Source organism: Candoia aspera, chromosome 5 (genome assembly GCF_035149785.1).
Source record: "Candoia aspera isolate rCanAsp1 chromosome 5, rCanAsp1.hap2, whole genome shotgun sequence".
NCBI classification, from domain to species: domain Eukaryota; kingdom Metazoa; phylum Chordata; class Lepidosauria; order Squamata; family Boidae; genus Candoia; species Candoia aspera.
In genome coordinates, this window is record NC_086157.1 from 32006656 (window position 1) to 32021671 (window position 15016).

The 15016-nt window shown below is 40.7% G+C and overlaps 1 protein-coding gene across 4 annotated transcripts in view; it reads left to right on the forward strand.

Moving 5' to 3' along the window:
- Positions 1-15016, forward strand: part of TMEM255B (transmembrane protein 255B) — a 47131-nt gene that overhangs the window by 24931 nt on the left and 7184 nt on the right. For all 4 annotated transcript variants that reach the window (XM_063304887.1, XM_063304889.1, XM_063304888.1 and 1 more), the window contains 3 exons: positions 5490-5570; positions 9589-9674; positions 11215-11374. In XM_063304887.1, coding sequence (XP_063160957.1) covers positions 5490-5570; positions 9589-9674; positions 11215-11374 — 327 coding nt within the window. The remainder of the gene's footprint in view (positions 1-5489; positions 5571-9588; positions 9675-11214; positions 11375-15016) is intronic.

Consider the following 15016-nt stretch of genomic DNA (forward strand, 5'->3'; position numbering starts at 1 on the left):
AGAAAATATCTCAGCATTTTAAGGGTCTCTGCCCAAGGTATATGTGTTGGGATGCTGGAATCTGAAAAATGGATAAAAATGGCAGTAGGGTCTTTGCCACACCTTCCCAATGAAGCTGAATTCTGCAAGAATAAAAAGTGTTTAAAGCAAGTACCCACAATTTAGGCTTGAAGCTGGTATCTTGCCCAAAATGTCCTGCTACTCCCTCTAGAGGGCACACATGCTCTAACGTGCTACGAAGTTATAAATGTCATGTCCTGTTCAGGTTGAAGTTAAATAGATTAAAAACTTGAGTTTTATCATAAAAAGCGAGTGTGTTTGCTAATTTGGGAGCCGATGTGGCAATAATAGCAACTTGACCGTGCAGCAATCTTTATAGCTGATGTCTTCCAGTTTGGCAGGCACTGTTAGTGGTAGAATGGTTGATAATCTGGGGGCTAAAAGGCTACTGTGGTGCCCCTACTCCAGCAGAGCTGTCAACCTATTTTTCGCACATACAGCCTGAAGAAGGGATGGATACTGGTTAAGTCTGCTACACCCATGGAACCCAGAGATTAACTAGGGTTAGTCCTATCCCAAGTGTCATAGCTACCTTTCCAGCCTAGTTTAAGAATAATCAGAGCTGTGGAAGGGAGGATCAAAATTGTCATAGTCTACACACATAATAGCTGTTGTCTCTCTTTTGTCAGCAGTAGTATGCTGTTAAGCTGACAAAAGAGGTGATTAAAGTATGTCCAGGAAACTCAGCCCAATCACTGTCTCCCACTTATGCCTGAAGCTGCAGTACAGCATCACATTCTGATGAACTCTCTTGCCAGTGATATGCCCCCCCCCCGCCAAAGTGTTTCAAAAACTACACACAATTATACACTTCCCGTTACAGGGTGCACAATAGGGGACTATATTAGTTTGGTGTGTTTCATAAGATAATTACTGCTTGCATCCTTTCCCCCCAGCTTACTATACAGAGCACCTGTACACTGGCTAGGGATTTTCTCCCTCAGCAAGTAGGATGTCTTCTAGCAGGTGGGCACCTGTTGAGTTCAGAAGAGGGAAGGGTCATTTTTGACCACAAACTGCAGAAAGAGGAGCTTTATTTCGATCAGTCCACAAATATAGGTGAGCTTCAAGCTGTACACTGATCATGATAATGGTTGTTAGAATTGTGCCAACTTTTGGTCCTCTGGAAAATACTCATAACTCTCTCTACTTTCTCAGAATAGATACTTGCAATATCGGGTGGAAGAGAAAACTACAGTAAGATACTCCTTACATCTTTCTACAGGTGATGGCTCCCTGTTTCTTGAGGGACCAGATTTTCTGAAACAATAATTGACTTTCCAAATACAGACATCAGAGGACCTCCTATGGATATTGATTAAATGAACCCTGAGAACTGGTAGAATATTCAAGTATATTTTGTGCTCCCTCATCATTTATTTATCCTTGCTGAACATCTAAGTACAGAAATTAACTCTTGCAGCTGCTGACAATAATTTATTTCTTTCCTACTACCTTTTGGTGCATCACATCCAACCAAGTCGCTCTGCAACTCATCAGAGGAAAGATATTCCTTCTTCCAGGGAAGGCACTGTGTTAGGGTGAGCAAAAGAAAAAAGGCATTGACACCACTATATCTCTCTTTCAAGACCAAGAGTTGATGACTTCCCAAGCCTTTGAAAGCTGCTTGAGAGACAGCAGTCCAACAGATGCAGACATATTTAGCATATTGATTAGTGAGAAGAAAAGCTGCATCTGTGTATCTACTGCCACTTCAAGTAGGATGAAACTAATTATCTCAACCATCTATCTTGTATTTGGAATGTTTTCAATTATTTATGATGCAAGTAAAGAGTTGATTGTTTCAACTGTATCTCTGTCTTAAGAACTGGTAGTGGATTATATCAACATTATAATGCTTTTTCAGACATCTCAGCAATGTGGTTTAATTTATACCACTGTGAAGAATTCTGATCGACATACCTCAGACAGGACATTTTGAAGCTGGAGAAGGTACAAAGTGGTTAATTTAAGACGGTGATTGAAGCCAATGAGGACTATTGTTGATCTTTAACAAATTTATCATGAAAGCATATAATATATCTGATAGATCTAAAGATGCCTCAAGCCACTATTCTCTTTGCTACAACTAACAAAGATAAATTTCTGGAAAATGTTATGATGAACTAAGGCGATCAAATAGCATTTTGAAAAGATGTCAGTAATTGCCTTCAGCGGAATCTTTTCAAGCTACAACAGAGGGAATGTTAACTGTACCTGGTTTAATCATATGCATTAATATTTTATACTTTGTTGATTAATGATTTTTGAAAAAATTATGATCAAAGGGCTGAAGGCACTATCATCTGAAGAAAGTTACATGTGATGTTTTTAATGTAATAACAAATCAAATAAAAAAGAGATATAAATATGTAAAATTATGTATTCTGTGGAAAACTTCCCCAATAATCCAGTGAAATCAATGGGAAGAGATCCAGAATAAATAAATACTCCTTCATAAAAGGCATGTTTAACCATGAATGCTGTTGGCATGGCCATCAATTTAAATGGTCTTTAGAGGAAACCGAACAAATTCAGAGTTATTGCCTTAGACGTGTCTACAAGTGGTGCCAAAAAGTCAAGACAGTGAGTGTAATGGTGCAGTTGAAGCCCTGCCTCTTTTTATGTGCATGTGACACATGTGAAAAGGGATGCAGCTTCAATCACACAGTTCGACTTTTTTGACTCCCTGATAGCCCATATCAGCTGCTTCCCAATACAATTTGCTAGTGCCACTGTGTTGAGCAGATCTAGATTGTATCCCACCTGATTTTTTAAAATGTTTGTTTAATGGGAAAAAATAAACAAGCATGCTGCAATTCAAAGTGCCAGCCTCCTGTACAATCTTTGTTTCAAAAAAAATGCTTCTGGACTCAGTGTATACTGAGAAGGCATTCTTAGAAAATAGAAGTAGCAGGGGCTTCAGTTCAGTGATCTCTTTGGAAGGGTATGAATTTACTGAGAAAAAGGAACAGAAGTGAGCTGAAGAGGGTAGTAAGGAGTAACTTGACCTATTGCCTTCTGGAACACTACTATTTGTGACTGACCACACCTGTCATGTGAGAATGCCTGTAACATGTCATAAAAATGCAATGTGGTTTGAGAAGTTGAACAGAAGATGCTTTATGGGCAGGGAAAGTCTTAGTTCTTGGTGCTGTAAATCAATTTCAGTTCCACCATCCATTATGGCTCTAGTAGAGTATGTCTATTTTTATCTTTATGCTTGAATTTAACTCTGTGATCTACATCATGCTTTTTGCATAACTACACACAATATTGTTAATGGATTGACTTCCATATATTCTAATCAATTATCATATCCTGTTTCCTCATTTCCTCATACCTCAGAACCACTTCTTTGTGCCTTCTGAACACCTGCATCTCTCTCCCTGGTACTTTACAAGGGAAATGCCTAATATCATATTCCTGGGAATTGTCCACCAAACCACATGGAAATTTCAGTATTCCTGTTATAAAGGTCTCAATGTTCTTAAAGCCACAAGAACCTACCTATCTATTTGAAATCTGAAAAGATCACTTTCTAAAAAAAAGCCACTTTGTATTTAAGTGTTACCCAGTTATGCACAAGCACTCACACACACACATGCACATTTTTTCCCAGTTAAAAAATTTAATCGAAACTACACAGTGATTCTTCCAAGGAATCTGGGGTGAAGCTTAGTTGTCACTCAAAAACTCTGAACTGAACCAACTCCTGTTTAGCCAACCTTACTCCATTTAATGACATAAAGATATTTATGCTTACTTAACATATAATTATATCTTGGCTTTCAGTCTTAAGAGATTTCTGTAGCTGCTCATTTTCATAATTCAAAAACCAAACTCTATCAAACAACAATAAAATAGAATAACTGTAATAATGGATATTGATAATCAAGCACTTTAACAATGTTTCATATATGCTGGGGTTAGGTTTATCTCACTTTTATCCAGCTTGTTTTATAATTGCTGTAGCTTTATATTTTTAGTTGGTAAACATTTAAATGTCCTGGTCAAGACTCCAAGCCACAATAGCAGTCTAATAAAAACAGCTGAGACAGAATTACATCTGGTATTGTTACCTGATTTCTATTATTGGCATCTTTCATGTTGATTCTAGATCTGAGACTCAATACATCATAGATTTCTAGCATACTTGATTAGTCTTCCACAATTTCCCAAAGCCAAAAAGGACCCATGTCAGTTCTGGTTCAGAAGATCAGATTCTCCAAAGTAACTCAGAGATAGTAATTTATTGTAGACTAGATTTCCCCAACTTGCTACCTTCAAGGTGTATTCAGTACCCATCATTCCTCATCACATTATGGGAGATGAAAGGCACTATGATGGAGAAGACTGGTCTGCTCAGAAACAGGTACTGAGAAAGTAAACAGGCAACACAGAGCGTGTCATTTTTCTGTTGTGAGCTGAAAGCAGAAACTGACCTTTCGTTCTTTTATCTGCTTTGGCAGATAATAGTTTCTAGTAATTTATAATTTCCTTGATGCGATAGCATAAGAGATGCTATCTGACGCCATGGATTAAAATAGCTTGTGGTTATACATATGTCAGGTAAAACTGCCCTTGTGGATAGTGCTTTAATTTGATCCTTTCAGTGACATCATCTAATGGCAAAATAAAATAAAATAAGAAATTGGAAAAGAAGTCATATGAGATTTATTAATTGAATTGTCAATTCCTTGTCCTTCTCATTTTAGTTCCTCATTTTAGAGTCATTAGAATGACCAGTGTATCTGAAGCTGCATCATTGCCAGTGTCTTTTGCTGGACTAATAATTAGATTCCCAAAGGGCTTAAGGGAACATTACAAACCACCAAACATTCCAGAATAATAACTTGAGGGCAGATCCCATGACATCTTTCTCTTCTTGGATGCTATTGTCAATGAGAAGGGTTCTCCATTCCTACCTCCTATGTCAAAGGACCCTCAGAACTGCTCCAGAGATTTGGGAGATGTTCTGGAGCAGATTTTGATGGGAGAAGGATGGTGAACTCAGTCATTATGCCGTTAGGTATGGCACAGAACAGTCATCTTAAAACTATCCTTCTCTTTTATAGGTTTTGTGAAATCTGGTCCAAATATGTATTGCTATAACCTTCCAAACAGCAATGTACAATCTGTTGTAGGATCTACTGCTGTTTAGACATATGCACAATTATTTTTACAAAAACAGAATTTCCTGACAAAATTGAACCAACTCTATAATTTATTTCCAAGCAAATCAATGCATGCTGGAGAGGAAATAGTTGACAAGGGTTCAAAATAATCTGGACTGTACATTCATTTAAAAAAAAACCCAGAGCTAAGCTGTGTAGGGGATGTGAAGGGGAAGTGAAGACAGACCTGTAATGTAACTTAAAGCACATTTTAGTAATTCTCCTTTATTTTTCTTCTTTTCCTTCTTCTAGGAGCCTAGGCCTTTGTATACTAAAAGGTGCCAGTATTATACAAGTGGAATAGGATACTTATATGATGCCTACCAGACAGAGGTAAATTCATTGTTTAATTAAGATCTAGCTTTGTACATGAAAAGATGACATACAAGGTGACTGTTTTCTAATCTCAGCACTCAGTCACTGAGGTTTATTTTCTATACTTCAGCAGCATAGAAATGCTATTGTATGTGCAGCAGGAATATTTGCTTTGGAACTAATGTTCATTCCATTCTTGTTACATAAATGGTTCCTTGGAAATTGCCATTGCTTTTTTCCTGAGGATGTTTGTGCGGAGTGACATTCGGACAGATGTACCCAAGTTACCTTAGTAGTTGATCGTTTATATTGGCCCCCAAATTGCAACTTTCAATTGTAATGACCTGACAGAGTCCAAGAATGTCTGTAGATTCTATCTGGAGCCCTTTTGGTCTCCAGCCAAGGACAGGAGCAATTATGCACAATCCTGGGGCTGAAGCAATATTTTGGCTCCTGTTACATTCAGGAGTTTTTTGTTTTTGCAGAGCGTACTTGCAGCCTATTGAATTAAAAAAGCATTATGTAAACAAAACAAAAATAGGATGTGGAAAAAAAAAACAAAGCCCAGGAGAGAATCTAAACTCAACCTATTCAATGAACTGTGGTTTTCTGAGAAATAAAATTAAGGCCTCTTTAATGTGTTTGCATATTTTCATGTGCTTTGAACAACTTTGCTTCTGCTACTATTGGAAAAAGCAAGGGAATTCTGCGTATATTGATCCTTAATTCTCTGACCACACCTTGTTTCTAAAATTTATAATTTCATTTTTTAAAAATTTCTCCCTCTCTTTTAAATATTGATTTTAGGTACCACCTATTCCTGAAAATTGGAATTTTGGGGAACTGGAAATTTTCAAAATTTCACCTTAATACTGAAGGATATCAATAAATAAACAATAAACACTTGAACGTATTAACATAAACTTCCACCCACTTTCCATATTCCAGCTAACCCCAACCTTAACTCTTTTAGTACTCATTTTCTAGATCATCTATATATTAAGTATTTCTAGAAGGTTAAATAGTATAAATTGAGTGCCTCTACTTACCCGTGCAAAGAAAAAACAAAATTATTAAAAAGGGGTAATTTTTTAGGTTCTGGAATTTCAGGTTTATTTTTGTACTCTTAATGGTCATTAAAAGTTTTGTAAACCACCCAGAGTCCCTTTTGGGAGATGGGTGGTGATAAATTTGATTAATAAATAAAAAAATAAAAGTTTACCAAATTCTAGGTAAAAATATTTGAGAAGAACTAAGCAGTGGGTAGTTTAGGTAATTGAGATCTGATGCTTTTGCCCGGGCAATGAAGGTATGGTTCCACTGTTGTAACACAAGCTTCATCTTCTTTATATGTGCATGCAGCATCACAGCACATGGACATGGTGTGGAGCTTGCATTACAATGACAGAATGCTACTTTCATCATTTGTCTCTCCCCCACAGATGCATCCATGGCCCTGTTCGAAGCCACTTTGGCCTCTAGCAGCTTTATGATTTCTACTTATCCAGGCAGATTTTTGCCCCAAGCTTAATTACTCTGCAAATATGGAAACCAGTGCAAGGCACAGAATCTGCTATCCTGAAAATTGCCAATTTTTCTTGTGTTACTGGGCAAGTTTTAGCCATTATGGCTGGACAGCCAGTGACTGTTGTCTTAGGAACCCTGAAGTATGATAACCATGCAGAGGACATCTTTGGAGATGTTATTTCACATTTTCTATTTCCCTCCTACTACTCCTTGGTCATCATTGGTCTTAATTTTCTCAATCTCTGTCTGAATCTTGCAGGGGTGTCAAAGAAGTCATAAAAAAAGATGGTGCCTGGAACAATCTGATGGATTTGGTGCCTGTTTTTTATGTGCCTTGAGTGGACATCACAGCTGCCATCTTCACTTTCTTTGACCATTGCCTGCAGACACCCCTGGCACCTTTGAAAAGCAGTTAAATAGACTCATTCTAATTTACTTGTCTCTGTGCAATCCATTTATGTTATTAACTTTTCATATGGAATTTGATTTTTTGCACATCCTTGCTTATTATATTAGCCTCCTATTTTGTCACACAGAATTGATTTCTCAAAGTCTGAGAAATATGTAGCGTTTTCAAAGAGAGTGTTGCAAAATGAAGATTGCAGAAGGAGATAATAGAAAATAAATAAAGCAGAACTGAAACTGAAAATGCAAATAATGCATATTGCAAAGCTCTGGATAAGCGTCATTGCTTGTTCTTTTGTTTCTTGGGACTTGGAGGAATGGCAGTGCTTAGTAGTAGCAAAACTTTAGAGCTTACAAGAGCAAGCTCAGCTGGAGCCCTGCTGAATTCATATCAAGTGGAGAAGGATTCCAGTCCAAGTCTGGATTAACAGGGAGGAAATGGAATCCTCCCCATCTTCCCTACATTATTGCTCTGGATACAATTACTGCTTCCCAGTCATGTTTCTGAAAGCAGAGGCTACTTCCAATCTTGGATCCATTCCAGAAGAAAAACAGATGCAATGAAGGGGAGAGGAGGAGGAGGAGGAGGAAGAGGAGGAAAAATTCCATCCTTGGAGAAAGGATCCTCTCTTCCCCCTGATTGGTGAGGACATATTTTCCAGGGTTGGAAACTAATGTAAAAAAATGGATCAAAGAAGATGGGGAATTTCAGAGCAGCTCAAAGCTGGCCTACATTGATTCCTTCCCACTGATTGATATAGGAAGACTTTAAAAAATGGAAATAAGAAGACTTAAAAAAATGGAAATAAAACAACAGAAGCCATAAATGCTCCTCCTTTCTCCTTCCTCCTTTCTTCCCTATTGTTTCTCCCACCAGAAAGGTTCTAAGCTGCATCCTTGCTCCATCACTGAAGCATCTCTGGGTTTTAGGATTGTGTGGGCAGCATCCTGATGAATATATCTCAAGATTCAGTTGTGAAATAAAATATAGCTTTCATTCCACCTGTCATTATTTTCCTTCCAAAAAAAGCAAGGGTTAAAAGTTTCAAGGGCACATTATAATACATTGTGTAATGGCATGGACTTTTAGAATTGTAGAATTGAATGGCATGAGCCCAGCCAGGGCAGGATCCAGCTTAAAACATCCCTGAGAATAGCCTCCACTTCAGCACATCCAATAGTGGGGAGCCCAATGTCTCCCTGGATAGCTTATCATCACACAGATTTCAGTGGATCAGAGGCCCCTTAGCCTCAATGTATCTTATAGATATATAAAATATCTCTGAGCACCTTGATGAATTGAGAATCAGTTTGGTGAAGTGGTTAAGGCAACAGGCTAGAAACTGGGAGACCAGGAGTTCTAGTCCTGCCTTAGGCTCAAAGCCAGCTGGGTGACCCTGGGCCAGTCCCTCTCTCAGCCCTAGGAAGGAGGAGGCAATGGCAAACCACTTCCAAAACATCTTGCTGAGAAAACTGCAGGGATTAGTCCAGGCAGTCGCCAGGCTACAAGAATAACTCAAAAGCACACACATACACACTTCTGTTAACATCTTTTCCTACTTCTTTTGTGCACTACTGTGCTGTGGGTAAGTATTATAAATTGTGTCCTCAGGAACAGTAGCAGCAATCCAGGTGATAACAGGAAATGTGTTAGTGAGTTATAGTTCAAACAGAGATAAGCAGGGAAGAGATGACCTTTAGCAAGATCAGAAATGCCAGTGGAAAGAAATTTCAGGGGCCGGTCCACCCCCTGCATCTCAGCATCCAGGCTGTCCTGCCACCCTGCCTTTTCATCAGCCACGTTTGGTGCAATAGTGAGACCTGGGTGAGCAGGCTGGGCACGGCTGGTTTGATCCAGGCTTGCTCGTCTTGGGAGAACATTAGCTGGTGGGGGGGGGGGAGGAAGGAGTGACTGTGGGCCACAGAGGAGGCCTTTCTGTTTTGGTGAAGGACAACCCCCATCCAAACACCCTCACAACAAATTTGGCAGCTTTTGTTTTTGAGGTTCCAGGGGCTCCTGGCTGCCCATCCATATAAGAGGATCGGCAACAGTCTGGCACAATGGGTGGCACTAATGATTCTCAGTTGCCTTCTCTTTGCACAGGTGACATGCTACGCCTTAAACAACAAATGCCAGCTGAAAGTGAAAAGTAACACATGTTACTGCTGCGATTTATATAACTGTGAAAAGTAAGTACCTCTTAGACCGACCAACCTCACAGGGTCATTGTGGAGGGGGAGAAGGGAATGTAAGCCTGCCACCTTGAGCTCCTGAATGAAAGGGAAGCTAGAAATGTAAGCCATTAAAATAAATAACTAGCTGTGGGCAAGCTCTGGCTGGCCTTTGACCTTTGCAGGCACTAAGGGAAGAACAGTCCAAGGGATTGTGCAAGTTGCTAACCCTCAACCCAGACATTTGCCAGTAGGAATTGCTCGTGAGAAAAAGAGGAGCCACTGCCACTGCCTACTAACCCTAACCCTAACTCTACCCTGTACTTGCGAGGTTTCCGATAGAATCCAAGGGGAAATAACCACAGGTGTCACCTGAATGGATGAGCCCCTGGAATCCTGTTCAGGCTCTTTGTTAAGACTTACCTTCTGCCTGCTCTGTATCTAGCCTCCCTCTAAAATGTTTGCCAGATGCCACATTTTGCAGGAGACCATAAAAACCCAAAACAATGTCCTCGACCACAAAGCCAGCTGAAAAGGAGCGTTTCCACCAACTTCTTGGTTTTGCTTTTTTTTTTGTATGCTTTTATTCTCTTTGCCTAAATCAGTGATGGCGAACTGTTTGGGCTCGGTGTGTCAAAACTTCAGAAAACGCCTAACTTGACTCCAAATACACAGCGGCTGAGCAACATCAACCCAAATCAGCAGCATAACCAAGATGTGGGTCCCTGCATACCCTCAGAGCCCCAGGCCTGGGCACAGAACTGGGTGTTCAGGGCCTTACGAAAGGCCAGCAGGGTTGGGGCAATCCTGATCTCTGGAGGGAGAATGCTCCACCAGAACAGGCATGTCTTCTAGGCCCCGCCAACATACATTCTTTGGCCAACGGGACCCGAAGCATGCCCATCCTGCCTGATCAAATCAGACAGGTAGAAACAACTGGGGGGAGACAGTTCCTCAAGTAACCCAGCCCTAAGCTGAAGGGCGTTAAAGGTGACAACCAGCACCTTGAATTGCACCCAGAAGCACACTGGCAGCCAATGCAGCTCATGGAGTAGAGGTGTTACACACTCCGAATAACTGGCGCCACTTACTACCCGGGCAGCTGCATTCTGCATCAGTTGAAGCTTCCGAAGGCTCTTCAAGGGCAGCCCCATGCAGAGCACATTGCAGTAGACCAGATGAGAGGTCACAAGGGCAATAGCTATACAAGGGGTTAGAGGTCACAAGGGCTTAGCTCTACAAAAGCTTTTCTGGGTAAAAATATGGTTGTTTAAAAAAAAGTGTATCTGCCTTAAGGTTACAAATGTGTTCATGCTCTTTGCATTTGTTCAGTAAAAAAAGAATCATGGTATCTAACACCTTGCTATAGTTTCTAATACTAGGCATTTTGCCAGATTACCGAGAGCTATTGTTGGAGGGATGGCAGGAAAAGGAGGAATCTGTACATTCTGACAGAGGTGATTTCAAAGGAACACTAGCATAAAAGAGAAATGGCAAGGCTGGAATGGCACCATTTTGCTTTCCATCAGTTGCTAAAGCTCTGATGTCCTGTTCCCAGCTCAGAACACGCTACCAGCTATTATGAGTTCCTTGGTGTGAGCAGCTGTCAGGATGTCGTCCATCTGTATCGACTCCTTTGGTCATCCACCGTCTTGAACATCGTTGGCTTGTTCCTTGGCATAATCACAGCAGCCATACTTGGGGCCTTTAAAGATGTGGTAAGTCTCGCCTGCCATTGATGGACATTGATCCAAGCTAGCATGTTCATGTTATCTTGGCAAAATAAAATACACATGTGCAGCGCTTTGGACCTGAAGACAAAAGGGTACACCAGGGCAGGTATGCTGTGCACTCTGTACTCGTCCATCTCTCCTTAAAGGAGTTGCCTGTTTTCCTGGGTTCAGAGGACAGCTGTAGCATCCAAGGAAAAATATGTGTTAGAATTAAGGAGCTGCTGATGTGTCCACACCAGCTCCAAAATGCCTTATGGCACCCTGGCGGGCCTATAAATATAAGCTGCCTTAAAATTAAATTCAAGTCCTGGTGACCCCGGACAGACCATGTTCATGTTGTTTTCTTACCAGCGATGTGTATGTTATTGGCCATTGCGTTCCTTTAGGATGTTTACCCTTTGGAGTTGCTTCTTGTGTTCTAGCTGCATAAAGACAATTTCTAAGGACAGATTTCATAGATCAGATTATTGACCATGAAACCAAGACCAACTGGAGCAAGATATACTCCCTGTCTGTCACCAGTTAAATAGCTGATATTATTACTTGTAACTTGGCTAATGAAAGAAGTAGCAATTGGTCTAGGCCTTCTCCTCTTTTGACAGTTGATGCTGCATGTGTGTGTTGCCATCAACCTGCATCAACAGTTAATTTAGAATTGGCAGGACAGATGCCAAAGAACGAGAACACTAAGGGAGAAGCTGGGATGGTAATAAATCTTGAAAAAAGGTTTATTAATAAATTGTCCCTGAATATACTTACAGTGTCAGAAGGATACAACCTCAAACAGGTGAGCCCAAATGACAGGAATGAGCGTGTTAACTTGCGGTGAGCACTTTTTAGGGAAGGGAAGCGCTGCGCTGCGGAGAAAAGCTGCTCAGGAGGAGATAGCTTGTTAAGCAATCTCTCTGCTCTGCAAAGGGGAGGGGAATTAAAAAAGAAACAGGGCAGGCACAAGACAGTGTGTTAGATTTATATCCTACCTTTCCTCCAAATTTAACCCAACAACAGTCTTATCAGGCTGGTTGTGGCCAGGCCAGCAACTAGGGTCTGTGTCACCCGGGGCAAACACGGATTCCGCACCCATTTTGGCGCCCCCCCCCCAACACTCATTTTGGCACGGCCCAGCACAGCGCCTGGGGCACATGCCCCGCTTGCCCCCCCACACCCCCAGTTGTGGCCCCGGTTGTGGCAAAACCTAGGGAGCAGCCCAAAGTCACCCATTAAGCTTCCTAATGCACTGGGGTGTGTGGACTCTACAGTCCTAGCTTAGATTCTGAATCCCAACGTGTAGCTGGATGATGAGCATCAGCCTGCCTGAGCATTGTCTGTCTGAAGCTCTGCCTCTCACCTTGGTTTTGCAGCACTCATGATAGTTGGATGAAAAGTAAGGAAAAGACCGTGAAGGCATTCATGATGTACTTACAGTCTCCAGTCTCTGTGCATTCTGGAATCTGCAGAGTCCGAGTGGTTCAGAAAGAAATACATCCCATGGGCTATAAAAGTGCATAGTGAGGTCCTTACAGCTCAGTTATGCCAGAAGAGTTTATGGCTCATTTAATGAGCTGAGAATGTGACAATGCCATTAGTTCAGGAACTGTAAAATGAAGTCAGATTAAAATGAAAACCAAATGTTAGTCTCCTTGCTAGATTAAAATAACCTAGTTTGGTGCAGAATGATTGCATTTCCCAGGTTTTTTTCTCTGTTTACAATAACCTTCACTTAATAGGCTTGGTTAAATCTCACAAAGCTGCTTATCTAGATTTCATGCAACGAGAGAGCATTAATCTTTGCTGCCTTGAACAGGACTACCACATCTGGGCTCAGAAACCTTGATGACCCCTAGATGGTGGTGGGAAAATCAGAGCGTTCTCTGTTGCTGTGCTGCCTTTTATGGATGTCCAGATTTTTTGCAGCTCAGATATGATAGCATTATTTTTATTTAATATGCTAGCGAATTATCAATTGAATATGCACTAAATATTCTGCACTGTAGTTTCTATGGAAAACTCAAAGAATTTTACTCCTTTGGTGTACTTCTTTAAAAAAAAATTCTAAGGGATTGTAACAAGCACATGCCATTGTCTAACAGGGCTCTGCAGTGTTTGGGATTTGAAAGGAAAACAGGCATAGCCTTATTATTAGTGTGCTGGTCATAAAGTTTTATGCTCCAGAGAACATCCCTGAATTGCTGTTTGCTAGAAGTTACTCTGCCAATAATGTTGTTAACATGAATGTAGGGATGTGATTGACACAAAACACCGTTGCTTACAGAAATATCTTGTACTTTTGGAATGGTTGGCACTGCACACCAAGCTATCAGACTTCAATTTTATTTGAGAGTTTGACAAAGTTATACTTCTTACTAAATGCTAATGCAGTTAGCACCCTAATGTGAACATGTTTATTCAGTATTTATATTTGCAATGTGGGGCATGTTACCAATGGAAAGAAATGACTGTTCAAGAGACACAAATCAAGACTTGCTAGGCAACTGAAAGAAAGGCAGCTTAAAGCAGTCATGCAATGCTGAATTGGACTTTCTATATAAAAATCCACTCTTGGCAGAAAACAGCTGCCAAATCCCTCCTCCAAAAGTGTCATATCCAAATCCAGCTGACATTTTGGTTAACAGGGAATAGTTGTGATTCCCCAACCTGCTTATTTTATCATGTTCTCACACAATGAAGAAGAGGAAAGCAACATCCTGATTAGTTATGATTATGCCTGAAAATCTGAATGCAGATTCCTAGAGTCTAGCATTCAAGGCAAAAGTGTCCGTCCCCCCCCCCTTGGAGCAGTGAATGGAGCGACTTCATCGTATGACAAAACTGATGAAAATGAGTGAGTAGCTTCCACTGTCTGACCCTTGCAGTAATTGCAAAAACATTATTTCTCATGATCGTCAGGCTGACTCTTGCTAAACTGCTTATTTAATGGCTGAAGCGTTGTCTTAAAAGAATGTTTCTTCTTTCTCCAATGAATAGAATATGAAAGGCTGGACTGGACTAGAAGCAGATATTTAATAGAATAAGACAACTGAAGGAAACAGAATTGTTCTTCTGATGTTCTTGTTTCACTGGGGGTGATGCATGGAAAACAATATATATTTTAACGCCCCTGGGTGGTCCTACAAAACTAAATTTAAAAAGTGGCTAGGAGTGGAGAATTGTTTTGCTCCTTGTCACTGGACTGTGAACATGACATTCTCTCTCCTTAAGCTTCGTCAAGAGGCTGATACTTAGGCATGAGTGTAGCGCAATGTTTCTCAACCTTGGCACCTTTAAGATGTGTGGACTTCAACTCCCAGAATTCCCCAGCCGGCATTCTGGGAGTTGAAGTCCACACATTTCAAAGTTGCCAAGGTTGAGAAACATTGCACTACACCCATGCCTAAGTATCAGCCTCTTGACGAAGCTCTTGACGAAGCTTAAGAATTCCCCAGCTGGCATTCTGGGAGTTGAAGTCCACACATTTCAAAGTTGCCAAGGTTGAGAAACACTGGTGTAGTGGAATCTGAACCACATAACACCAGTTTGAAAAGATGATGATTTACAGTAAAACTTGCTGTGGTTTCCCCACCCTGCACCAGGCATTTCTGAGTAGTGCCAGTGATTTATGAATGAATC